Below are 26,682 nucleotides of genomic sequence, written 5' to 3'. Positions count from 1 at the left end.
TTTTTTATTAGGTGGACGCATAGAGGTCATATGAAGGTCAACTTCGTTTTTTTAAATGGTATAATATGTTTTTTTTACGTACCATCTAGTAGAGCGTTTGAAGATGCGCACATTGATCTACGGGTCAAAATTATTCAAGGTCACTGAAGGCCAACTGCAAGGGAAAATAATTTACTTTATATTGTCTAGAGTTCTCTGCTATTAAAAATACTGTAAACTCAGAAATGAAAAAGTTCTAGCCTTTAGAAATTTTTTCTTTTTCCGTGAAGTTCTGAGTTGTTGTTATAATTATTTTTTATATTGCCTAGAGTTCTCTGCTATTGAAAATACCGTAAATTCAGAAATGAAAAAGTTCTAGCCGTTAGAAATTTTTTCTTTTCCGAGAAGTTCTGAGTTGATGATGTCATTATTGTTTATATTGCCTAGAGTTCTCTGCTATTGAAAATACCGTAAACTCAGAAATGAAAAAGTTCTAGCACTTAGAAATTTTAGCCTTCAGTGACCTTGAATGATTTTGACCCGTAGATCAATGTACGCATCTTCAAATGCTCTACTAGATGGTACGTAAAAAACATATCATACCATTTAAAAAAACGAAGTTGATCTTCATATGACCTCTACGCGTCCACCTAATAAAAACTTATTTAGAACAAATTATGTGTCCCTTGAAACCATGCAAGTTTGGTCTGACACATTTTTTTCTATCACCAATAACAGCCGAGATATTGAGGTGGCCTGTTTTAGGTGCCTCACCCTGTATAATTGTAAAATTAAAGACAAATAAGGATTTGAGCGTTATTATTTTCTTGTTACTTGCGATGTTACGTGACTTTTGTGACAAAGTAGGCTTGGTCCAAAAGAAAGGGATGTGATATAATTTTTTGGCCGGAATGGCCGGCTCGCCATTGTTCTTTGTCGTATTCTTCGATGAGTTCTTGGTTTTATCAGTGCGAGGGGACAAAAAACAAAGTGTCGCAATCTGTTTCAGAACCACAAAGCTTATCGTCGGGAGCTCTTGGATGATAATTCACTACAGCTGCGAGTTGTCAATGGTGGTCGGGCCAGCTGATTCCCCCGCAATTTATGGCCTCTGGTAAACCACCCCATTATTCCTGACTCCTCAGTATCATTGTCTCGTGTGGCTTCTCGCTCTTCCATCTCTACCTTCTCCCCTTTCACTGTGTCGACATGACGTTATCTATTTCTTTGTTGACGTCAAGATGATTCTCCAAACAGGATTAATTGATCCGAGACAATAACTGGCGCAAAATTATTTCTCCAAAAGTGTACAAGAGATTCAGAGACTTGCAAGACATTTAAAGATATATTTTACCTTGTGAATAAATCTTCGATGTTTTTTTTTACACAACAATTTATGCACAGTAAAGGGAAAGAGCAATCCTCTATTAAATATAAATGTAAATTTACAAATACGAATTAAATTGGAGGGACTTACCATCAGGAACCGCGTGACTGGTCATCAGGAAGTTCACGCAAGCAGCGCCGGTGCCGTGTCCCACCAACGTAACATTATCAGGATCACCCCCAAAATAGGCAATGTTCTCCTTTACCCAATGTAACGCCGCGATCTGGTCCATCAGACCGTAATTCGCTGGCGAGCGTAAGTGCGAGTCTGTGTTGGCGTTTAGAAAGCCTGCAATCAAAACAAGCCCCGCTTATGGTCAGTGCGAGGCTCTTGGTGTCCATTATCGCTGGTTACGGCTAGTATAACATCACTGTGATCGCATCGGTATTACCGTTGATGGAGCTAATTCCAATCGTCGCGTGTCGCGGATTATCGAGTGACAGGCGAGATAAATTGTGGACTACAATGAGGTGCGGAAATGCCTGACTAGGAAAATGACGGAAAATCAAGAGATTCATTGAATCTGAGTATAATTATTATCAGCTAATTGCACGTTCCTTAGTATATCAGGTAGTATATTGTATAACTGTTTACTTGATAAACTGGGGTATAAGTGTATTTATTGATCGCATTATATAGTTCATAGTTTGATGAGTTCCTGCTACGTTATAGAAAGTTTTTCAGGATTATAGTTAGAGAAGCTTATAGAAAGTGCGATCGATCAATTTTGATCAGTATTATATAGCGAGTGATTTATATTATATATTGTTCCTATCTTTTCCGATAATGCTTTTTATGTTCTTGTAGGAAAACTTATTTGATGTTGTTAAATGTTTTAATAAAGTTCTCATTAAATCACTTACAACTAGTTACGACAGTTCTCTTCTATGTTTTTTCATATTAAGAATTTTATTATATTGCATATGTAAAAGGATTAATTTTAATGTTTAATTAAGACTAATATAACATTGGAAGCAACGTGAATGCGTTTGCGTTTTTTACTTGATAAATAAACTGGTTTGCACAATAACCATCCACATAGTCGTGTGAATGAAATATTTTCAATGGATTTTATACTGTCTAGTTGCGAGGAACGTCACGCCAACCACAACCCTTTAGCGTGAAAGGGTTAAATGGTTTGGGGATATAGAGATTGGCTCGTCTGGCGAGCAACCGGTATGATTTAGTGTCCAGACACGTATCACGTCCTACTTTGCGTATCGTTTCGCCGAGCGAGATATCGCTATCAATTGGCGGAGTCGAGGCGATATTTATGACGGCCGGATGGCGCCATTGGCAACAGTCTTACCCGGCTTGCCGGGCACAGCATTGTCGTGATGCACAAACCGTTCGACTTCGTCGCCATCGAAATACATTCGTCAACAGACAGACTTTACCCTTTCCCTTCCGTTTCCACCGAATAAATTCGGATTCGTAAATCTGCCAGCCGTCCAGATTTATTTATCCCAGATTCTTTCCCCTGTTTTTTTCCCATCAAAACACGATTTTATTTTGAACCTAATATCGAAATCCAATCCAGTTGCATGAAGGCATTTGACAGCGTGAGTTCCAAATATCAACCAGGTAATTTCGATTAAATATTTTTAGTAGGTGACTGCAGTTGTTTCTTTGCTAAATGGATTATAAATTCAGATACAGCTTGACATATTGTCGATATTATTTAACACTGTTTTAAGACCCTTGTACATATAAGGATTGCCAATTAATAGAAAATAAGAATCCTTCATGACAATTATCCCTGAAGCAATTTCTTAATTGGATCTCTCACGAGACCAGAAATTATCAGCAGTGTCAGCTATCCATGTAGTCAATTAGTTCCAATCTCTTTTAATATAGATAGAGCTCGGAAATTAGATTAGCGCTAATTGAGTCAGGTTGGCCCTTCGAGAATTTCCACCTTTTCCTTCGTTTCATTCGGCCGGATTAAATTGCGAGAGACGATTGTTGCTGCTGGCGGCTTCGAACCGCGATATTTCACCTCTCAATAGGACTGTGTCCTGCCAGGTCTACGTATTTGTCCCGTTTTCAAAAACACCGTGTCATTAAATTATCCATCATATTACTTTCTGACATACTAGAGATTGTTCTTCGCGGAACTAAGAGGATTATTTCCATTATGAGCCGTCATGTATATACTTACCGGCATGCATTAACTTTAGGGCACTCGGTGCCTTAACAAGGGAGGCGTTACCGTCGCCAGGATCTAGGTCAACGATGTTGCGCCGACTGTTTCCCGCTGGCCTTGCCAAATCGATAATTTCGAAAGCCCTACGCCGCGTGGAAAAACACCCAACTGTCTCCGAGATACGAGATTTCTCCAAGGTCCTTACAAAGTCGAATGAGATTAGCACTCCTCGCAGATTGTTTAATAAGTACCTATTTGGGACTATTACGTAGGAAGATGTTTGACCCCTTTCCCATAGTTTCTCGTCAGGATGTCATTCGAACTTGATCTCCTGTAGGATTTCGTATGGGGTTGCGTAGAGCTGCTGTTATATCAAGTTTTCAAAGTTCTTCGATCTCCATAAAAAGAATGTCAGTATTACCAAATCTTCTGTTTGATGACCTGGTTTATTGGTGTGATCGAGTAATTATGTAACGAAACATTTGCATAGGTTTCCTTTGGAGTTCTCACTTCAATCGTGTTGTTGCTGGCTCTTGCTTTCCAAATGTATTTCCTGACATATTTATACAAGTTTTATTATCGATGCAATCTGACTTTAATTGAATTGATTTCTTCTGCGACGCCCGCATCTACTTCAAATCTTTTCTCGAATCCTTAGGATGCGGAATCCCTATCAGAGTTAGAGTCTTCCGAGACTTTCGCGCGCGATGGTACATTTGCATCACTGGCACAATCCCTCTCTCTTCTTACGACGGGAGACGTCACCCGGTCTCCTCGCCTTCTAGCCTCCGGGTTACGTCTGGTCCGATCCAATAACGATCCTCCGTACTTTACCGTCGAAAGGGGAAAAATGCACAAAGCTCGCGTCGGGCACTCGCACACGCACATACGCGGAGAGGTGCGAATATGAAAGCGGAATAGAAATAAAGCACCGGTCATGTCCCATTTGATATTCAACCTCCGGCGTATCTGTCGCGTTGCGCTTCCGCGCTTCTCCTATTCTTCTCGTTACAATGGAACTGCTGAACGCTATTCGTTGATTTAAATTTTCCGGTACACGCTGGTATACACGCCGGGAAGAGAGGCGGAAAGAGGGGATATAGGGGTTGGTTGGGATATCGTCGGTTGGTGCGGCGCTCACAAAGCGCCGCATCATTTTTCCGAAAGGAAAATGGAAAAAAACCAGGGGCGAGCGAAGAAAAAAATTGCGGCCTCCGTGGAGTGGAATTTCCTGGGCAGCGCCATTTCATCCTGCTATTCGTCGCGGGATATTTTTACACCTCTCTCTTTCTCTCCTTTCATTTTTTTTATCCCGTTATCGATGGAATCGAATTCTCGAATTTGGATTTACTATCCGCTGTCATCGCGTGTCACCTCGCGGATACGCATTGACGCAAACTATCCCTTTAACGGGCTCTCTGTTTGCTATCTCACTCCGTCGTTGTACGAATAAGTTTAGGCAGTACGAATTAGTTAGGTACGAATAATTTGGACAGAAGATCCAATATAGTTTAATACTGCAATAATAATGATAGAATTTAATCTGATAATAACCTAATTCCTAAGCGAATTCAATGTTAATCAAATCCGGCCTAAACTATGATGTTCCTAAGTTTCTTGGATATTGGATCCTTTAATCTACTTGGATTTCTAGATCCATGGTTTTTAGCCCTCTCATTGGAGTTCTAGGACGAAACGACATTAAGAAACCCTGTATACGGTGTGGATGATAGACGAGAAACAGCGGGGAGCCGTGCTGTAGGGCCGAAGAACGGCAGAGTGCGAGAGAGGAAGGAGGTGGAGTCAAGAATTTAGTTTGGTGAAACGGAAGACCTGGCCGTAATGAGTTTCCTATTAGATTTGGTTGCCCGGGTTGCCAGGCAACAGACCGGGTCGTCGGAACTTGCAATCCCCGTGGCTTTCACGGCCAACTTCTACGGCCATCCGCTTGTTCGTGCTCTTCAGCTTTTTTCACGGCTTCTTAACCATCGAACGTCGCCATGTCAAACGTCACGCGGTAACAAGTTCCATTTAATGGTGTTCCGACGTAGGGGCATACGCGTGGATGAGCACGTTTGCCATTTTGGGCAGAGTCAAACTCATGTTTTAAACCGATCAACTTGTTTCAAGGGTCTGTTAGACTAATACCGAAACTGGGGTTAGTCGCCCCTTTTGGGGATCATAGCCTAGTCTAGATGTTGCCTTTGGATAGAGCAGGAAAATTGAGTAAGCACACTTAGCGCTTAAGTGACGTCGGTGCAACCGGCCCTAAATAGCTAATGAGCTACGGTCGACTGGCTCGTTTCAGACCTTAACTGCTGCGAGGTAGCGTTTCACACCATTAAGCGAACAACTAACATATGTGATTTATCTGAGTTCCGAACAGTTCGCGAAAGTTATATCTGACTCGGCAATCGAGGTTAATTATCGGCGTGTTTAACGTAGAAAAGTTAGAACGAAAGTACAGAAGTGAAGAAATAAGAGATCTTGGAAATCTCAGAAACGAGATCCAGAGAGATTGAAGTTCCGAGAGATCAGGAATCCAAAGACTTTCTGTCTTAATGACTGAATTTGTGTTTTTCCAAAGAATTAAGAAAACATTGAAAAACTTGTGAAATTCTATAGAAAGCCGAAGGTACAAGTTTGAGACATTAGAAAATTGTTTTGGTAACTAAAGCATGTCCACAATTTAAAGATGAAAAGATCGTTGGTTTAGCAAATCCAAAGATCCACTCACATTCGTGGATCTCAAAATCACCAGAACGTCAAAAATTTCGAAAGAGCTCAAGAAGTTACCGCTCTTTAAGCTCTTACGAGCTTAAAAAACAAGAAACTCTCTTGGCTTCCCAGGATTTCCAAGATTCTAGGCTGAGAGAGAATCTAGATATCAGCCAAAGTGAAACCGGAAATATCTGCCATGACTTACCTAAGATGCCGAGTCTATAGTTGATGGTGACGACGACGACGCTTCCATAGCTCGCCAGGACGCTGCCATCGTAGGGATTTCCACTGCTCCATTCATAGCTCTCGCCATGCACGAACACGATCACAGGATATCTCCTGCCGCCGCCATCCCTCGCGCCAGCTGTAATCAATAAAATTATCCTGTGATCGATCGACATTCTCGACACCTGATAGTTCACGTCGCACCTCCTTAAAAGGTCATTTTTCAACTTTCTAAGGAAGTCCACGAAGTTTTGACGGTCCGATAAAAGATTACCATGTCCTAAAAACGTGCCATCTGCACCTAGCCAGGAAGCTAACACAGTTATATTCCTTAAATTATACCATTACACATTTCATTGCGTCTGCCGCAAAAATTCAGAAATCGGCAACAATAATGTACAAAAGGCAGAAAAAGGACACATTTGAAATTTCAGCAAAGCAATATCTCGTATTACAATTTGGTGATGAATACCTATATGCGCGTAAATGAATTGATAAATGATTAACGAGCTGATTAATTAATCGAGATAATACAGTATGTAATTTAATACCTAATGTTATTGCGCATATGCAGCGGATGTGTAAGAAGGTGCTCAACGTTCATTCGCGTTCTGCGCGTAACGAGCAAGCTGTGCGTGCTGGATTGTCGGGGGCGACGTGTCGCCTATCGCATCTGATGTAATTAAAACAAGCGGCAGTAGCTCCCGCACACGAAAGGGGTGCGACAATCTGATTTGCCATGGTAATGCTGGAAGGGTGAACACGCGAGGGTGATCGCTACGGCCAGACCGAACATCGGTCATAATTCAACAAATCACGCGTCACCATCCTCGCGATAGCGGTTCGCATCACGACCAACGACTGTTCCCTCCTGTGCATCCTTCCTGTGCACCCTTTCCCGATCTCCCATAAAACATAATGAGTTTGCGATCTTGTTGGAGAGTTTGTAAACAATTTCTGCTAAACTTTTAACGGGATTACTGTATTGTCTTGAGTCTTTTCTGAAGTTATCTTGTTGCTGTTATCAGGAAGATAGTTCAATTTCCGGATTTTTCGTTTTGATAATGATTTAATGGAGAACTGTATTTCATCAAAAAGTTTCAATTTTATGGTTTATGAAAAATAATTTTTTCTGTGTTCTTCCGAACAATTTTAAAATGTCAAAAACTGTAGAAAACTACATTAAATTAAACCATTTAGTAATCTTATTTTAGTTTTACAATCTTCAGAAAATTAATTTATATCTGTCAAAGTGCATGCCTTACAAAGTGCATAAGATCTACCGCCAGTTAACGAGATATTCAGCGATATTTAGCAAGATCTTGCGCGGGACTTGTCTTCTGTTTAATTTAAAAAAATTTCATTTTAATTTAAATTCTCCTTGAATAATGTGTAAGTCAGTAGCGTAAAGTATCTCTAATACCGTTTAAAGAATGAAATTTAATTTATTCACGGTTAATTCGTTGTAGGAATTCTGCAAGGGCAAATGCCTTGCAAACGCATTGCGGAAAATGAACAGCGTCAATGCGATTAGAGGAGCGAGCGGTCGCTTGATTGGCCGGCTGCGTTAATTAAGTGGCCGCGCAGAGCGCGGTGACGATTCGCCAGCTAAATCAATTAATGGACCGCAAGCACGCCGGCTAATTATTATTTTCATTATCGCCCTTGCAGCTTTCTCATGCGTTTCCTAATTAGCGACTCCGCTGGTTGTCTGAAATGCGTGCAGTCTCCACAGGTACGTTACTCGTTAAAGTGCATTTTATACTGACTGGGAATTCGCAGTGGAATCTTCTATTCCATCAGTAATCTCGTACATCTTCCGTAACAACGGAAGAGCAGAAAATGGTCGGTCTGTTGTTAGCATGGAACAATTCCATGGCTTTAATGATATTTACGATTTACGTACGTACACGTATTATTAATATTGCGTGTACACGTATTATCCATATTATATATATGAAATTATAATTTAAGCAGAAATTTACGCAAGAATTCCTTCAAACGAGCGAGAGCTTGGTAACTCGATATTTTGCGTGAATTTCGAGAGCAAACATGCGAGAATCCAAAATCCACAATATCCGAGAATATAAATATTGGAATCCGAGATAAGAAGATCTAAGGGGTGGAGGGGGTGCTATCTATTCGCGAGCGCCAATTTTCAGCGTCAAATCCGAGGATTCGAAATTCGGGATATTGAAGGATTCCGCGAACGTGGCTTTACGATTTTCATAAACAACGGGTAAGAATCTTATTTCCCTGTTATGGGGGAAGATCGGGATTCCAACTTATCCAGCCTCATCACGGCCGCGATACATTATTTCGGCCGTGAATAAATTTACAAGCGCCCTGTCAATATTTGATGCGATCCGCAAACAATTTGCCGGGGCGCCTCTAACGGACTTTACATATTCATAAAGCGGTGCTCCGTAGTTTGATATCGCGGATGGTAAACGAGAAGTAGCTGCACCCGTTCCCGTTAGATCGCTTTATTTTGCAAACTCGATATTGCATCCGCTTTCTTAGCGACGCTCCCTTTAATCCTTTCAGCCTTCCGGCTGGCATGCCGCCGGCAAGGGAAACAGATTGTGCATTTATCATACGCGAGACAGCTTTATCTTTTAAACAAATCCACACTGTTTTTGCGTCATCAGAATGTAATTCCAGTTCTTATTGCTCTTCGATATTTGACGTTACTAATCAAAAACATTTTAATGGAAAACTTAGTAAATTCGTATATAGTTTCCACGGCTTTTATGAATTTAATGTCAACACCGCAACCGAATACCGTATTTTCATTCAATTTCAATTTTTATTATCACAATGCTCGACGTTCTAGATTTAAAAAATTTTATTAATAATATTTTTAACGAAATTCAGATAAAAATAATAGTTTATATAAATGAAATGCATGAACGTAAATTTATAGTTTTTTTGCAAACAGAAACTCATAGTTTCAGTATATCTTGCGTCACCGAAATTACGTTCGAATTTTTATTGTTATAAAATATCTATTGTTTCAGATCTCTTTATGCATGTGTGTGTGTGTGTTTGTGTGTTGTGTCTTTCAGCTTTCAGAATACATTTTGTTTTTTCAGAACGCGCGGGGAACGCATGGGGGAATGAGAGAAAGACAGGTGACATAAACGAAGGTGCAAAACCGAAATAAGGGCAGTAGGGTCGACATTAGGATTAGCTGCACGTGATGATGCCCGGCAAGGTCTGGTGCAACTGCAGTGCGGAGCACTTTATCGCGTCGCCCTGCAAGCTGCAGTGGCACAGGCAGGATTACGGTGTACAGATAAGGATGATGACGACGCGGTTATCACGCCGCATTCATTGCTTGTATTCACAGCGGAATCGCCGCGGTAAAAGCTTGCATACAGTCCAGGAACACCATGTACGCTGGATGCGTTCGTCTTATTAGGGATGTCCTGACGACTGTGCTGCATGAGGCCACTCAGGACAACGATGTTTATCGTCCTCGTAAATCTTATCACTTCTCCTGCTTCCCGCACATTGTCGATGCTTTCATAACGTAATTATATGCTTCAGGGAGCTTAATAAGGGCTTGATAGAAAAGGAATAACTCGGAAAATGGCAGATGTGGAAAGTCAATGAATCGAAAGAGGGTGAAAGTCAATTTCAGGATTAAAAATTTCGAATGAGGAGGTAAAATTCAAAGCGGACAGAAGAAATGCGCGGATTTAACAAAACAGTCAAAGGAATTATAAGAATTAGAAATGAAATGAGCAAATATTAAATAATTCACGAGCTAAAAATTTGAGAAACGAGCCAGGAAAGCTTGCGCAGCAACGAAACGCAACGAGCAATTTCGAAAAGTTTCATGGAGTAAGAAGAATATTTTTCAAAAGAATTCAATCATCTGATAATTGTTGAGGATGGTTTAAGGTATCCCCGAAATGAAAGCCTTTGAGAAGTCGGGGTCCCGGAAACGAGGGAATCCCGTGAATCTCAGGCAGCCAATCCGGGCTTTCGACGTTTCGCAAATCCGACATTCATAAACGCGGCTCTTGTATCGCACTCGTTCCAGCTGCCACTCGAGGTCCTCTACGGCAAACACTCCTCGATGTCGGCTTAACCACCTCCTTGATTCTGTCGATACATCCGATCATTTTCCGCATCGATGTGCCTCGGGTACTTACGTGAGTCTGAAACTCGAACGACCGACCGACCGACCAACCGACAAAAAAAGGTGACTCTTTCTTGCCGTTTTGCCTCTTCTATCTCGAGATCTCGGAATCCGAAGCACCGATTTTTCCCGGACGAATCGGAGACATTTCCGTCATGAAAATGCCGGAGAGGAGTACAGATCTCTCATACTGCGCATCATTACTTCCCGACGAACTTCAAAGCCTTGTGATTTTTCTTTTATGTATGTTCTGCACTCAATAGCGAAACATTACAGCGACTCTTGACGCGTTAAAAAAGATCTCGCGTACAATCTCAGCAATTTTTCCATTTACTTTCTGCTGCGAAGTTTTCTCTTCTCGTATAATTTCAGATATTTCTCTTTTCCTTTCTTCCTTCCTCTGTCTTACTCCCCCAACCACGACCTGACCGTCTCTGGTAAAGATATCACGACACTTAAATAGGAATAACACCGTGAAAGAGTAGTATTTAGCGCGTTAACTACGTGTTCACTTGTAAGACCGACGCGAGAGTACGTCTTATCCGGCGGACAATCTCGAACTGCTTTACTTACCCCTTTCACTCGACCCTCATGTCCGCGCGAGGGTACGCGGGTCTTGCGTTTGCGGAATCCATCTCTAAGACAGCCCGCCAGAGAAACAGATCGGATGTAGAAAAGAGTGGGAAATCATTTGCGATTTTTGTGCCTTTTCGGGTTTTCAACCACCATCACGTCCCATCGTCCCTTTTGTTCCGAGCGCCGATAAGGGGCGCATAAACGAGTATAAACGAGTTCCGCTGCCGGTCGAGATTTCCGCGTCGTGAAATTTAGCTCGTAGATATGTAAAAAGCACCACGACTGTTTTTTTGTTCGTTCGTTCGTTCGGCCCCCTCTCGTAATCGGCCGCATTATGCGCGCCCTCGTCCCGAACAGTTGGCGGATAATTTCGGCCGAGCAGCCTGAGGGAAGTTTCGCCATTATCCCGAAACGAGATTTTTCGAGCGCAATCGTCGAGATTTGTGTTTAAATAATTACGGGGAAGAATGGAAGAACGGCGTTTCAACGGTAAAATGGACAAACGGGAAGTCGAAGAAGTCAAATTCCGTTTAATTTCACTTTTCACGTTTCCCTATAAAAGTACGCGGTTTTGTAAGAGAAATCTTTGCGCACATTTAGCGTCGGGAATGTTAAACTCGCAATTTTCGTGAGATCTTGAGGGATTCTAGTTGTTAAAATTTAATCTAAACTTTTAGATCGCGATATTTATATGTGGAATCATAAAACAAAAGAAATGTCGTAAAAAATTTAATTTGAAGCTTTAGCGACATGATATTTAAATTTAAATTAAACGACCTTTGGAAACAGTTCTTGTTGCAGTAAAATATTCGCTTTTGCTGTGAATTAAAGGCTTCTATGTGTTTATACATACATATAATACACACACACACACACGCGCGCGCGCGCGCGCGCGCATACACACAAAAATATATATCGATTTTAAGCAGTTTTAGGAAAATATCATTAAAATTTCGTTATGTAGATTATTATAAGAAAATATTTCTTTGTGCTAGGTCATACGGAGAGGCGGCAACAGTTGCCGAGGGTACAATCGATAATCGAAGACGACTGCGATATAAGTTGACGAGCCCCAGATCCGTCCATAAATTTTCCAAACGATTGCGCCAGAATAGTGCTGGAACTGTCTCATCCTCTTTCTTTAAAGAAATTTTAGACGATTCTTTATTAATGACAATATTTATTTTTGCTCAACTAACGTTCCTTTTTAAAAAAGATTTTAAACAAACACAGAGAAGCTTATCAGATCAATGCAGATGCTGATTTGAAAATAGTAAAGTGCAAAACGATACAAAATAGCTTGATTCAAAGTTGTTTCGCATAACAAACTTCTTCTTTCGGAGTCTGCGACAGCTTTCGATCGATTAATGATATTATGGTAATTAGCATTGGCGATATTAAAATTCAATTTCAATCCTAAATTAAAAGCGCTTCCAACGTTGCGACAGACTTTGTTAAATTGCATTGTGAGAAGATAATTGTTTCACAATTAAATTACCGTCACAGTTTTGCAATTTCCTACATTCGCGTAACAAGATGCGACAAAATGGCGGTTCATATAATCCTAACAAATTGATAAAGATTGCACTGGTTTTTTTTCTTTTTATTAAGTATTTGCGGAAGGATTGATACAAATTTTCACAAATTACGAAGAACTTCACATTTCTCGAAGAAAAAGAAGCGCAAAACTATTTAAAAAAATTAAATGTAATAAAATAAAAGTAGAATAAATAGTAAATAAAATAAATATTCGCTACATTTATTAATCTATGAGATTTCCTACTTCTATCATACAATTTATTTAATTAAATATATTCATTAATTCGCTTCGTGTTTTTGATTTGAAGCAAATTACGAATTTGTTAAATCAGATGATGATCGAACAACGAACGTATAAAGAAGAGGCGCGAAAAAAGCGGGATACATTTACGAAAAACTGCAAGAAACATCGTTACTGTCAATTACGCACGTTCACATTAATACTCTCATCGAAACGACGTGTTTTGCAAAGCGTACGTTGCGCAGATACGGACGCTCAGTAATGAAATCAACTCGCGCGACTAATCGGATTTATTATGAAAAACGAGAAGGATCTCGCTTAATGAAATTTCAAATCGCAACCTCTCCTGCCCAGAATTTTTTGCTTGGCAATTTTTTAATACGCAGAATCTCGGCGGAGGCAAATTCGCATCGGCGACAAATCTCGACCGGGCTACAACCAACAAAGCGTCGCGATTTTGCTGACAGTGTCTGTCCGCCACGATGGCACTTGATAGATGATAACAACCGGTTCGCTTCTCGTCTACCGGAAGCCATTCACGACAGTGCAGCTGGATGCGAGGACAGTAAACAGCCGTGACGCGCGTGGTTTTGGTGCAGGAACACGGAAAAACGAAGGGGAGAAAAAATAATTAATGAGAGCGAAGCTATTGTCGTGTATCGTCCTGCCTGATGATGGATCGCGATGGGGTTATCGGCGCGAGTTTTCATCGCCTGTCCGCTCGATGATGACACGTTTATAAAGCGGATTTTCCGCGTGCCGACGTTGCGTGCTTCTCGTTAAAAAGGCTATCCACGGTCTATCAAAAATATCGTTTATTTAAAAATGAAATATTCTTAACGATTTGTACAACGTACAACGCACATTATTAGCAGTGTCGAGTGTCAGTGGGAAATGTCGTTCGTAGATGAAAATATTGAAAAATATTGTTTCAGAAAATATTTTAAGAAAATATATGTCTATTTCATAATATTAAATGTACTAGTAATATGGATTCCAACTGAGTACACAATATTAAATGAACACTTTGAAATTTAATTTCACGTTTAGTTTTGGTATGCATGTAATGTGAGTATAATTGAAAAACTTCGGTTTAAATATCAGATTCCAAAGAAGTCTGGCAAAAAATGCGATGGAATAATTAACTCGGAATAATAAAAAAATTAAATTCAATATTAAATTCAACCCCTTTCTACTTAGATAGACGCATTTTATAATTAAAACTTACAATAGAGCATAGAACTTTCTATCAAAAATTTCTCCAATGGTTTCAGTTTTAATTAACTTTAGCTAAAAGCTCCTTGATTTTTTTCATAGCTCGACTGGATATTTTCTAATTAGATGTCTCTCAACTCTAGTAATTAACAAGAAGAAATATGCAGGATGAAAGCGCACACACTCATCCTTGATGCAAGTTGCCTCGTAATTCGCCTCCCCCTCGACGTGTCGTTAATTTTGAACAAGTTAATTTTGATGTTCGCACATGTCCCCATCCCTTTCTCTCCCGTAATACGCCGCGCATTTGACTTTCTCACCACTAGTTTAATGCAAACCAGCTGTAACAAAATTTATGTTTTAAAGTATACATCACATTTCAGGAACAAAATCAATGTTATATTTATAGAATACGATATTAAATTATACTATATGAATAAACTTGAATTATTGATCATTTCAGTAACACCAATTAAACAAATAAATAGCAGTAAATGTTACATTCGTCATGAGCGTTATACAAAAGTTTTCTGATTTTTATTGTAATTAAATTTTCTGCTTAGAACTTCATTTTTGTAATGATTAATATTATCTCACAGTGATATCATTGTACTATAATCATAACGTTTTTGACATTTACTATTTTAATATTCGACAGAAAAAAGACACTTTGTTCAATACGGCTTTCATAAAATATTTGAAATATTACCGGGGACTATAGTCCCCTATTTAAAAGAGGAACATGTTGAAGTAATGAGTGGTGCTTTCTCTTTCTCTCTCGGCGATCTCATTATAAAATATGTAGTTGAAGCAGATGTTAGATAAATTTCTAATTTACTTATATTAACCTTACCGCGTCAGGCGTGACCCGCTTTAATAGATTAATGTAAAGCGACTATAGCGTCGTGTTCATCTAACTATACCAGCAGCTATGATAATCCAAGACGCTCATAGCAGCTACCAGATAAGGATAAATCTTTACTCTTGAATCCATCTTCCAAGATTTAAGACACAGAAATTTAAGAATTAATCATTATTTTTAAAACTTCAACTATTGATTTATTGCGAATATATCAGCGAAATATATAAAATATCTGTTTGTTTTATTTATAAAAATATTATATTATATTACGTTATATAGATTATTTTATTCTAATAATTGTATTTTATTTTTTAAATTACTAATACTTTATTATTTATGTTTATTGGTTTCATTATTCTTGTTCAGATCGAAAATCGAAACGTGAAACGTTAAAACTGTGAAATGCGATGACAAAATAAGTTGATAATAACGGATATTTGTATCTTTGGAATATTTATCTGGAACAAAGTAAACAATATGATTTTGATTTCACCTTTTGTCTCGACGTAGATAAAGATCCTGACATTTCTTGCATCCTCTCGCAGTATCCCGACAGAATCTCCCTTCTTTCTACTATCACTTTCCATTGGTCTCTGCTGCTCTCGAATGAGTCCAGCATACGGGTGGTCCATACGTATAAAATTGATGGAAAAAAATTCCATCAGGGAGAAATATTTTACTGCTATTGCTTGAATTTCCGATCCGGCCTCAGGAAGATATGGTGACCATAAATTCCGTTGTGAATAAAAGACCGCCCTCCTCCCCGCTCCTTTTGCATCGATATCGGAAATTACATTTCCATAGCCGATGAGTTTTTAGACCCTTAATTACCAATTAACTGCATGGAATGTTTATTGAAATCCCGCGTTAGTTTATCTCATACCAAACGGTTTTATCAAAATTAATTTGGTTTAAGCGAATAAACATATAGAGAAAATATTCGGGATGTTATTAAATATCGAAATGTAACAGAAGCAAAGAGACAAAAGGAGAGAAAATATAAAATATTTCTTGCAATGGTGTCTCCGAAGGTATAATATAATATAAAAAATATAAAAAAGCAAAAATTCTTTTAAGAGAAAAATTTCACCAAAATGTTTTGCGCATATATGAACATATGCAACACGTATATTGTATTACTGAACAATGTAATACTGAATGTATTATACTATGATATTTATGATTGTGATATTCCTGCTTTAAAGTGAATGAAATGGGAACAAATGAAATATTAAATTGAAATATTGAAGGATGTTGTTTTTAATAACGTTTTAATAGAACCTTAATAGAAATAAATAAAGGTAATTCTTTATTTATTCCAATTAACCGTTTATTTATTGATATCTGAAATCAATAAAAGATCGGATTGGGATTTATCCTCGCGCGGCTGGTACAACTGCGTAGTAATTAATCTGACAGGCACTCACTTGTGAAGCATCCTTTGTCACGTGATGATTAATGCATTGGGTATAATATTGTATTTCAGCAGCAATTGCTAATTGCATAGCGTCGCAGGAGTGAGATTCGCTGCGATGTGGCTCCATCTCACCCTGTTATCTGCACAAGATGGTTGCCGAGCTGATGGAATCCGCATCGAAGGTGGCGGGGTAGAATTTTGGATGAAGAGACGTCAATATTTAATGCTTTCTCTCCTCGCTCTGCCCAGGATACGTGGCTCGGGGATTCGACGAGTGTCAAAAGCGGAAGTAGTCGGGGAACCGAAGAGTAAAGATTCTCTAAAGGGGAGTGCGGACGTCAAAGGCCGAAGATGCGCGGGATGTAGATGTGAGGATCGAAAAAGCTAAAGTTCAGAGGATGAAAGAACCAGAAAAGTTGCCAGTTTGACATGGGGATCGGAAATTTGAGTAAAAAGATTCCAAGGGACCGAGATTCCGAACGTGTCAGCGCGGCAACTCGAGATGATTTAAGATTCTAAAAATAAGAAGGGATCAGGAGCACTCGGGAATCCACCAAGTGTAAAAGGGTCGAAATTCTCGGCCGATTTAAGAAGTTGCGCTTTAGTTTAACACATCGATACGAATGAAATATTTTCCAGGGAAATTAGGGAGAGGATCTAGGTACGTCGGGAGCGGAAGACGGGCACGGTACAAAGATGATGACGGGTTCGCGTTTGCGCTTGGCAGGACTGTAAATCATGGCCTGGGTGCGAAAAATCGCTCTAATTTATGGTCAAGTCAGCGACGGCTTTTCCTCCTTTCGTGCATAAGGCCTTTCTTTCGGCCCGGGTAGGTCCGCAGTCGGCAGCAGGTGCCTCGATAAATCGATCAACGGCCCCCGATAAAATTCTCAGGGCGTCTCTATAAATCTCCGGCCAGTCGATATTGCCGGAACATCGTAGCTACCCAAATGGATCGACTTACGTCGCCTTCGTACATGTACGACGTCTTTTGGATCGTTATATGGAAGTCGAAGATTCGTTTGCAAAATCAACTATGAAAAAAAATTGGGATGTGTAAACTTCTCAAGAAATATCCCGTATAAAATCTCTTGTTATGCTGTTTCCTTTTCATTTTTGACGTCATTTTATATTTTATTCGTATTACTGTTTTACAATACTGTTTTACATCTCTCTCTCTCTCTTTGATAATTTAATTCTCTAACGAGATCGGAATATAGAGATCAAAACACATCTTCTTCACGGAGATACATGGAAATTTTATTTTACTCTTATCAGCGATGAAAGGTAATAACAATGGCGAGGGAGGAGTTATCTATAGGATTTCGAGGATTCGCCTAAAAAATTTTCCGATAAAACCGGATTTGTGTAGGCGAGAGAATGCCCGGGTAGGAATGTAAATTAACGCTTTAAAAAGTGGCTCTTTGACGCGAAACAATATTCCCGGCACTCGAAGGGGCGAGAACTCCGGCGGGGTAAAGGGGTTATTATGGCCCTGGCTCTTTGTCTTCCCGCGGGAGATGGATTTTAACCGGGATCTCTCGGCGCGGATGAGAAAAATACACGTTCATCGTTGTTATCGAGAACGGTTACACACCACCGCGCTGGATCAGGACACTTCGAGTTATCACCCTTAATATACCGCCCTACTTTAATCCAATCTACCTATACTTTTGCCCGAATTCCCTCGAATTTTTGACGGAGCTCGTCAAACTTGTCCAAGAGCCCTCATCGAAGGTTAGTCAATCAATCAATCAATCAATCATCTATAAAAAGCATGTGTATATTTGTGTCATCATATTTAAATTGATATACCATTTTGTGATAATTATTATCTCTAATACGATTGTCTCATCGCATATTAGAATATAATTACCATGAAATTCCAGTAACGATCGGGTATTAATGCGCTGCGCGCGATTACAGGAGCATTAAATTCATAATATTCATAATAAGAGATCAGCTCTCCATTAACTAATTTCATATTATGTAATTTTATTCTCTTTGAAGGATAATAATTGGATAAAGATAGCAACTTGCGATTTATGATGAACATTAAAGCACATAGTCAAAGATCGGTATTTGTATACAGAAAAAATTTATAAAATAATATTATATTTCCATATGTAGCAATTTATACATACATACAAAATATAAAATATCACAGTACAGAAAAGATAATTTTAAAGCAACAATCGAATGCATTAACTTACTCTATTCAACACTCGATGCAAAGATGGGTAACTTTTTTGTGGTTGCAGAGGGGAAAACAAGAAGTCTGGCTAGCGTGGCCAGACGGACATTTGGCAACGAGAAGCAGGCCCGATGCGCACGCAGTGCATCATGGCCAGCTCCGACGGGGATGATATTTATGTATCGCGGAGGAAGGGCGCCGCAGCTCGCCCGGTCGGTCGTAGTAAAATGTATTGTTTTCGGATATTCTCTGCTTCATTCCCTTTTGTTTCCCGTCCCTCTGTTCCCCGGCCGGCTTCCGGCGAAGCTGCCTGGAATACACGGTGAACGAGCCCGAAAACCGCTTGTGCGAGGCCCCGCCCTCGCTGAAAGAACTACACGAATAATTCTGGAATTTACTCGAAGTAATATTACGAAAGCTCACGGATTGCAAACTGCCCAGTATTCAAGGATTCCTTAGCATGTAAATGAAATTGGTTTGGGAGGGGGAGGGGGAGGGGAAAGGACGGGAGCAGCAAAGGATGAAAAATCGAAGAGCATTTTGCGGCTCTCGCGAAAACTTTCAGCGCGGACAAAGTTCGAGGATTTTCCGATGTTGCGGAAGAATAAACGGAGGAAGATCTGAAGAATACACAGATTCGGAAGTGCAATGCATTCGAGGTAGCAGTTGTGGTATATGGCGATATAAAGGAGATTAAAGAACAAAAGATTCGAATATGCAAAGTTACGCGAGGTGTATCATTAAATTAAATTCAATATGTTAAATGAAATTCAATATACCAATAACTTAAATTCAGTATACTTAAGAAACGTACATACGTTAGCTTCGATACACGGATTACACGAAGATTTAGAAGGACACAGTGGAATCCCAACGATGCGAAGGGACCGAGAAACTTTCGAATTCAATTGTTGTTACCAAGTCGAAATCTCTTGCTGTCGGGAACGTTTTAATTTCTGCGAGCGTATCCGATCTTTCTGTCGATAGATGAAATAGGGTGCACGAGAGAAGGGCTCTTTCGCCACTTACATCCGAAGCGGCGGGATTGGCTGTAAACGCGATAACGACGGGACGTCGGAACGCCGGCAGAATAAGAGGCTGCAGTTTCAGTGCGCCGTGAAAAATCGCTCGGGCCGTTCGTTATCGCGGCACGGCCGGGTGATCTCGCGACTTTTTGATAAATGAATCGCCGAGGGCCTGGCGCGGATATTAATTGGTTGATGCGCGCGTGCATTTTCTCCCTTCACCGTGCACGGTGCAGCGCGGGGGTGTATCGCGGCGCTGTTCCTCGCCGCGAATTTATTACCTCAATCAGTTCCGTTTACATTAAGCGATCCGTTCCAATTGATTCGCTGTCCGAGGAGGGAAAAAAAGGAAGAACAAAAAAAGAGGGAATTTATTCCCGCGAATTTTCGATAAAAAACAATAATTTTGTCGTGGTGACCGGCCTTTTTGCGACGTGAACAACAACGCGGTAATATCGCGAGCGCCGACCACCAGTCCAGCGAAAACTTTATTCCATTTATCCAGGTTAATACCGACAGTCACCAGGCAGGTCCATTAATACGCGGCCGCATTATCAAAAGATGGAAATGGCGGTAGTGCGCGATCGATACGCGATCAATATTTACGCGCAAACAATGTGGCAGCTTCGATAAAAACGACGGTCACCATTTACTAAACTACTCGTTTCGCTCGCTTACTATTCTCAAACACACCAATGTAGAATATTTCATTCGTACTGAAACGTAAATGCTGTACGCATATCGCGGTAACAAACTCGCTTTTTATAAAGCAAATCTCAAAATCCAGTTTGGAAATCCAATTTGGCTCCCGTTTGCAAAATTTGATTTGATTTGCGTTCGTGAAATAGATATATAAAAAAATCTAGGCTTCAGATAAAACTTTTCATTTCAACCATGATAAAAATTTTTACTTTTAATCACGATGAAAAGCCCTTGGAAAATAAAGATTGCATATCTATATCGAGATATTGAACACGCAAATGAAAAAAATCAACACAAATTTTATAAAAACCATGTCGAATAAAATCAGACTTCCTCGGATATTGGAGGTCCTATGATTTATAACTTTTTTAAACAACTGCTGTTAATTAAGGAAATGAGGTGATGTAGTCAAATTCCGATTAAGTAAGGAAAGGTGAAGAGAGAGCTTCCAGTTAATGAAAGAATATAAAGTGCTCCAATCAAGGAAGCATAAAGATGTATTAAGTTCCCCCACCAACTGGCGAAACACAAAAGAAAGAACAGTTTCCGCCAATTAAGAGGCAGACGAGTCGATCAATCGGCCGTCATAACGACCAATTCTTCGCGCTGCCGAGAAACATCGTTGAAGGAGACGTTATTTGTTCAACGATGAGGACATCGTTTCACCTGTGTTCCGCGCACTGTGTTATTATATTGCATTAGTTGTTCTCCGCGAGTGCAGTGCATGTTTCTATTGTCCCCTGGTACAGGATCTATCGTGGCTTTGTAAACGTGAACAGCGCATTTTTCTCGCTCGCGGCAGTACAATTGTTGATTGTCGAGGTCCAGGTCGACAGTTGCGTCACGCGCGCACGTATTGCGGTACGCCGCTGCGGTCTTAATTGGGAACTGTGTACTCTGATACAGGATTAACCTTCCTTCTAGGTCACAATCGATCGATTTCGGATCGTGCCGCCGCCGTTGGCGTAATATATCTCTCGCGCGCGATACCTCAACGTGTCACAGTCACGTTCCTCGCATGCCTGCATACGTGTACCTCCGTTGTCGTGTAGATAAGTAGACAAGCAGCGCACCGTGTTCCCGGAATTACCTCCTTCCAAGAGTGTACATAGATTTTAGTCGGATTTGGGGGAGCCCAGGGGTGAGGACAAATCCCGTTGAATGAATTTAATTTAGCCAGAAATCGATCGACGCAGCAGTTGCGGGCCCGATTCAACCCTAAAGGCTTTATATCTTGAGGTTCTTGAGGCAACTCCCTATGTACTGATGTACTTATATTTAAAATCTCATAGTACTAAATTTGCTGATTTGCTATTAAAATAAATCTTAAATCGGAAGCTCAAATTAAGATTTCATGCTTGTACGTGTTATTTATAGCTCGAGATTATTTAAAATTCAAATTAAATTTTACATGTATTATTCGAGATCAAGATTGATGATCAGGTATGATGCAGTTCACACATGTGCAGAATTTAGAAGTCATTTTATTAAAATAAATTAATCTGCTTAATTAAAAGCTTAAATATCAAAGATATCATTTTCCCGAAGTGTAGTCAAATTTTTGAATTTGCGAATACAATAGCTACATTACGCCAACCAGTGTAAAAACTTCTCAGAGCTAAAATTCCACAGATGTAAGGATCCGTTCGGGAATCCAGGAATTACGAAGTTCCACCTTGCGGACGTGCCGGTTCACGTCAGCTGCGGGCGAAACGGGAAGACCACTGAGAGAGAGAGAGAGACAGAGAGAGAGAGAGAGAGAGAGACAGAGAGAGAGAGAGAGAGAGAGAGAGAGAGAGAGAGAGAGAGAGAGCCTCGTCAGCCGGAAACCAGTCACCGGTCTGTCCGCGACAGAAGTCGTTTAAAGTACGTTTCCACGTTCGGTAGAGATCGAAGGATGCGGACTGCAATTACGCTCCGGTCGTGGCGACGTCCTACAGCTGCACGCTTTATATCCTCATTCGAATCCCCACGTGCATCGGCAGACGACAGTAAAATTTAACGCTTCGTGTACATCAGCACACATACAATACACACCCGCATACCCGTTTTATTGCGCTCGTCGAACTTCCTAATGTTAACTAAACGTTTCTATCAGGTAGATCAGTCTGCGCAGACTGCGATGTGAGATCCTCAAAGACATTTCACACGTTAACCATCGCTTCATGGACGCATAAATCTGGAGCTTCTCTTTCAGTGAGGGATTTATTGCTCTTTTCCCGAATACAAGTCATCGGAATTAGAATAGATTACTCTGGTGTTTTAGCGAGATACCATTATCCGTTTCCCTTTTTTAAGGGCAATGACAGATAAAGCGATCACGTTCATAAAGGTGGCGTTAAATATCAATGCGCTCCGGTTGCACGTTACGTGGCAAACATGGCAAGTCCACGCAGTATATCGTCCGCAAGTTGATGTCAACCCTCGGCTCGCGCTACATAATCGTGCATAATAATTATGACGTCATCAATTAGCGGACCGCCGGTGACGTTAATGCGCGCTCGTACGACCGCGACAGATCTCCCCTCGCGCATTCCATATGACGGTGGTCGGCGAGAGTGTCCTTCTGCGTCCGAAATCGCAGGTATTCCAATCGCGAAACCGCTTCATTCATTACGAAGGCAAATCGACATTTATCTCTCTCTCTTCTCCTTCCTCCTCACTCTCCTATTCTCTCCCGCGACCACAACGGGTTCATAGCGCGCCGGCAAATATCGCGCGTTAATTGCGGTCCTACAAATTGTCCTTAAGGGGGGAGCCTGCTTTAGAACGCTGAAAATAAGGTATATTTTACGAATTGTTTTTGGAGAAACTATACAGCGGATCATTATAAAACTTTGATGCATTTATTAGTACATGTTTAAAGATAAAAAAAATTATTTTTTGATTTGAATATATCGCTTGTAGAGGTCGTCCTGGAGGCATCTTAGTGCAGCCGCGTCGCCGGCATTGCAAATTGGTGAGCATTCTCCTGCCTCCAAATTTCGTCTAAACTGAACAATTGAAATATGTTCTCGTTATTTATGAATTCCCATCGTCAATGAACCAAAGAGAGAAGAAAAAAGTTGAAAAGTGCCAAAATGGTGGAGCTTAGAACACAAAAGTACGATTTTTAGGCAAAGTTTTTGAACTTTTTCATGCAAAAATAATTGTTTAACTTAATGGTTTTATGAATATTAAAGGTTCATCGACGATGGGAATTCATAAATAACAAGAAAATATTTCAATTTTTCAGGTTGGATGAAATTTGGAGGCAGGAGAATGCTCACCAATTTACAATGCCGGCTGCACTAAGATGCCTCCAGGACGACCTCTACAGGCGATATATTCAAATAAAAAAATAATTTTTTTTATCTTTAAACATGTACTAATAAATGCATCAAAGTTTTATAATAATCCGCTGTATAGTTTCTCCAAAAAAATTCGTAAAATTATACCTTATTTTCAACGTTCTAAAGCAGGCTCCCCCCTTAAATTTGTCGCGTTTCTATCATCAGTTTGAGCGCGCCGTAATAAGTCCGCGTGCCTTTGCACAACGACCGTTTGATCCAGGTTAATCCGCGTAATCTTGCATTTCCCCATTTGGTGCGCCAGTATACAGACGCGTAACGCTAGGTTTTACCGGAATGCTTTTTGCGTAAACGTGAACACTAGTTTTGATCATTGCGTATTGGATGTTAAGCTAGTCCAGTACCACGGTAGCAGGCATTAATCGGAAAAGAGCTTCCGAGTAATCCGATACAATTACAATCATCCGGACTGAATAATTGCTCTGGAAACTCATCGAGACTAGTCAAGACCGGAAGGCAAAATTCCCGGATATCGGGTTGACGACGTCAGGCGGCAAGTGCGGGAAAAGGATGCAAATTGGCGCAACCAGCCAGGCTGACGTAATGAAGTGAGGAACCTAACGATTACACAAAGGCGGGTCTGGCAAGACGTGAATGCACGGGCGTATGAAAGTCGAGCCGGAACTAATGGCGGCGGAGACGACGGGGCATTCCTTACGCGGCGGTCCTTCCCGCCCCCAAACCCCATCCCGCCTTTTCCTCTCTTCCTCTCTATCCTGCTTTAGAATCTATCCGGTGACAACAGCTTTCCTGTGCTTCGTCCTTCGCCGGTTCGAATTATCACTTTCCGCGTGGCAAAGCGGCAGCACACGCGCGCGCGCACACGCATACACACACACGCTCCGACTGGCGAGTGCATCCGAGCGATGCGACTGCATCGGAAGCGCGCGAGGGATGGCGGCGTCGTTGGCGAAAGGGTGGTGGCGATGGGTGATGCGTCCCAGCTCACCCTCGCTGGGTATCGACCGTATATTTAGCGCGGTGTCGGTACTTTGTCCGACCGAATGAATGGTTGTAGCGCCAGCCGAGTGCCGGATGGCGCTCGTACGTACTGGTATCAGTAGCAATAAAGACGATACCGAGGTGTCGACTACACGGATCGCGGCTGATACTGGATACTCCTGTAAGACGTGTGGTGGTCGTTATTGCTGACGCGGAAGCTGTTACCGTGGCATGGCGCTCTTGCTGGTGCTAATTCAATTCTTCCAAGGGATTGTTCCGAGGGGTGGCCTGGGTTCAAAAGTCTCGTTGCACCGATCCACTGGGTTCAGAAGATTCTTTCCAATCAGCGAGACACGTGACAAACATGTTGTGCCACTGACGTGACGCAGTTGTTACCACAACAGCGTTTGCTGGCGCTTTAGTTAACGCCGATTCCTTGCGAAGAGAATCAGTAGTATTCTTTGCTGGAAAAGCTCCCGCTTTGCGAGAAGTTCTGGGATCAAAGAAATTCCGGCAGGTCAGTGAGATGTTTAGGAATCGCTTTCGCTGATGTGTAGCCACCTGTGACGCTTCTAAGTTAACGCTGATGAAATTTTTCCCATTACGGATTGAAGAACCCCGAATCTCTTTTTTTCCAAGTTCTAAATTTTCAGATTACAGGCTTTTTGTTTTCTAATTTGTACGCTTCGTGGCGTGCTTTCGGGAATATAAAATTGTACTCACTCTTGCTGAAAACGTATTCAGAGTTCTGCTCGGTGTGGCGTACACTTCTGAAATTGATTCCGTCTGAGTTTAGGAAAATAAATTACGCCGGAATCGGCCGAATTGTTGAAGATCGATCATCACGTGTGCGAAGTTAATAAATTGCGTTTCCCCGGAAGGTCGATCGATCACGAAGGATCACGTCAACGCGCGGGGAATACGTAGATTAAGAGAAAATATTACGTTTCGGCGTCATGACGTGGAAACGCGAAACACTCAAAGACAGTCAAATCATTACTTTTTTCCTCTTTTTGCTCGCTAGAATATCCTTTTTCCTTTCATTTTGTTTTACAAAATTGCTGTTCCCATATAATACAATTCGATGCATACGAATTGCCTCTGTGATGATAGCGGCCGCTTTTGTGTACAAGAGCAGGTCTTTCTTTACAAGAGCAGCTCGATGTATTTAATTTAAAAATTAATAGAAACGTCCTTTGTACGATACGCGCCGATGGCTTCGACAATGGTCGCTTTAAAATGGTAGCCTAACATGCCGCTCTAACTGAATGTGCTCTACAGCACTCAGGAACTCCGTTTCGCATGAGTGAACCGAGTGTTTATTAATGGAAACCGCTGGACCACAGCAAACGTTGTTTCTCCATTAATTAAGGGCGCAGTCTGATATTTAGTTACATAGTTCCCAATGAATTGATAGTTTTCAATGTGAATTATCTTCAGGAATTCACGTTAATAGCACGGGAGGTTCAGTGCAATAAATTTCTGAACTATTTGAGTTTCTCTCTTCTAACAAGCAGAAACATTCTATCTTTCAAACCTTCAAAAATTTTCATGTGAAATGGTGGGGGAGAGGAGGCATATAAATAGTTAAACTTATTGGAACAGAAAGCTCTCCCTTTATTGAATTAGATCAGATCGCACTATAATCAGACTGGAATAGTTTAGATTAGATTGATACCGTTTAGGGTAGTTTTATACTGGATTGATCCAAACGCGTAGCGATAGCTAGGGAATACTGATCCGTATTGCTGTACTTGCTTTTAGCCGCTTAATTCCGCGCCACATGACTACTTTATGAGCAGTCCGGCCGCCATGAGAATCCCCAACGCACGGGTATGCAGAACGGTGCAACGGCAGCGTGCCCCATCTGATGCATGCAGATCGATATCGGCGAAGTCGTTATTGACGCGGTGCAGCAGGGGATGGTGGTCGGGGCGCCACGGGAAGGCGCGGGTGGAAAAGAAAATCGTTTCGCGCAGTCGGCTTTCGTAGGTATACGGGACTTAATGGA

General features: G+C 41.0%; 1 protein-coding gene across 1 annotated transcript in view; it reads right to left on the bottom strand.

The window, feature by feature from the left end:
- Positions 1-26,682, bottom strand: part of LOC105279884 (neuroligin-4, Y-linked) — a 143,577-nt gene that overhangs the window by 11,670 nt on the left and 105,225 nt on the right. Inside the window, exons 2-3 of the mRNA XM_011339987.2 lie at positions 6,439-6,597; positions 1,457-1,654 (exon numbers count right to left, since the gene is read on the bottom strand). Of these exons, the coding sequence (XP_011338289.1) occupies positions 1,457-1,654; positions 6,439-6,597 (357 nt within the window). The remainder of the gene's footprint in view (positions 1-1,456; positions 1,655-6,438; positions 6,598-26,682) is intronic.

This window comes from Ooceraea biroi, chromosome 7, assembly GCF_003672135.1.
Source record: "Ooceraea biroi isolate clonal line C1 chromosome 7, Obir_v5.4, whole genome shotgun sequence".
In the NCBI taxonomy this organism is placed as follows: Eukaryota; Metazoa; Arthropoda; class Insecta; order Hymenoptera; family Formicidae; genus Ooceraea; species Ooceraea biroi.
Note: the sequence above shows the minus strand (reverse complement) of the source record. Positions and strands in the feature narration are given on the sequence as shown.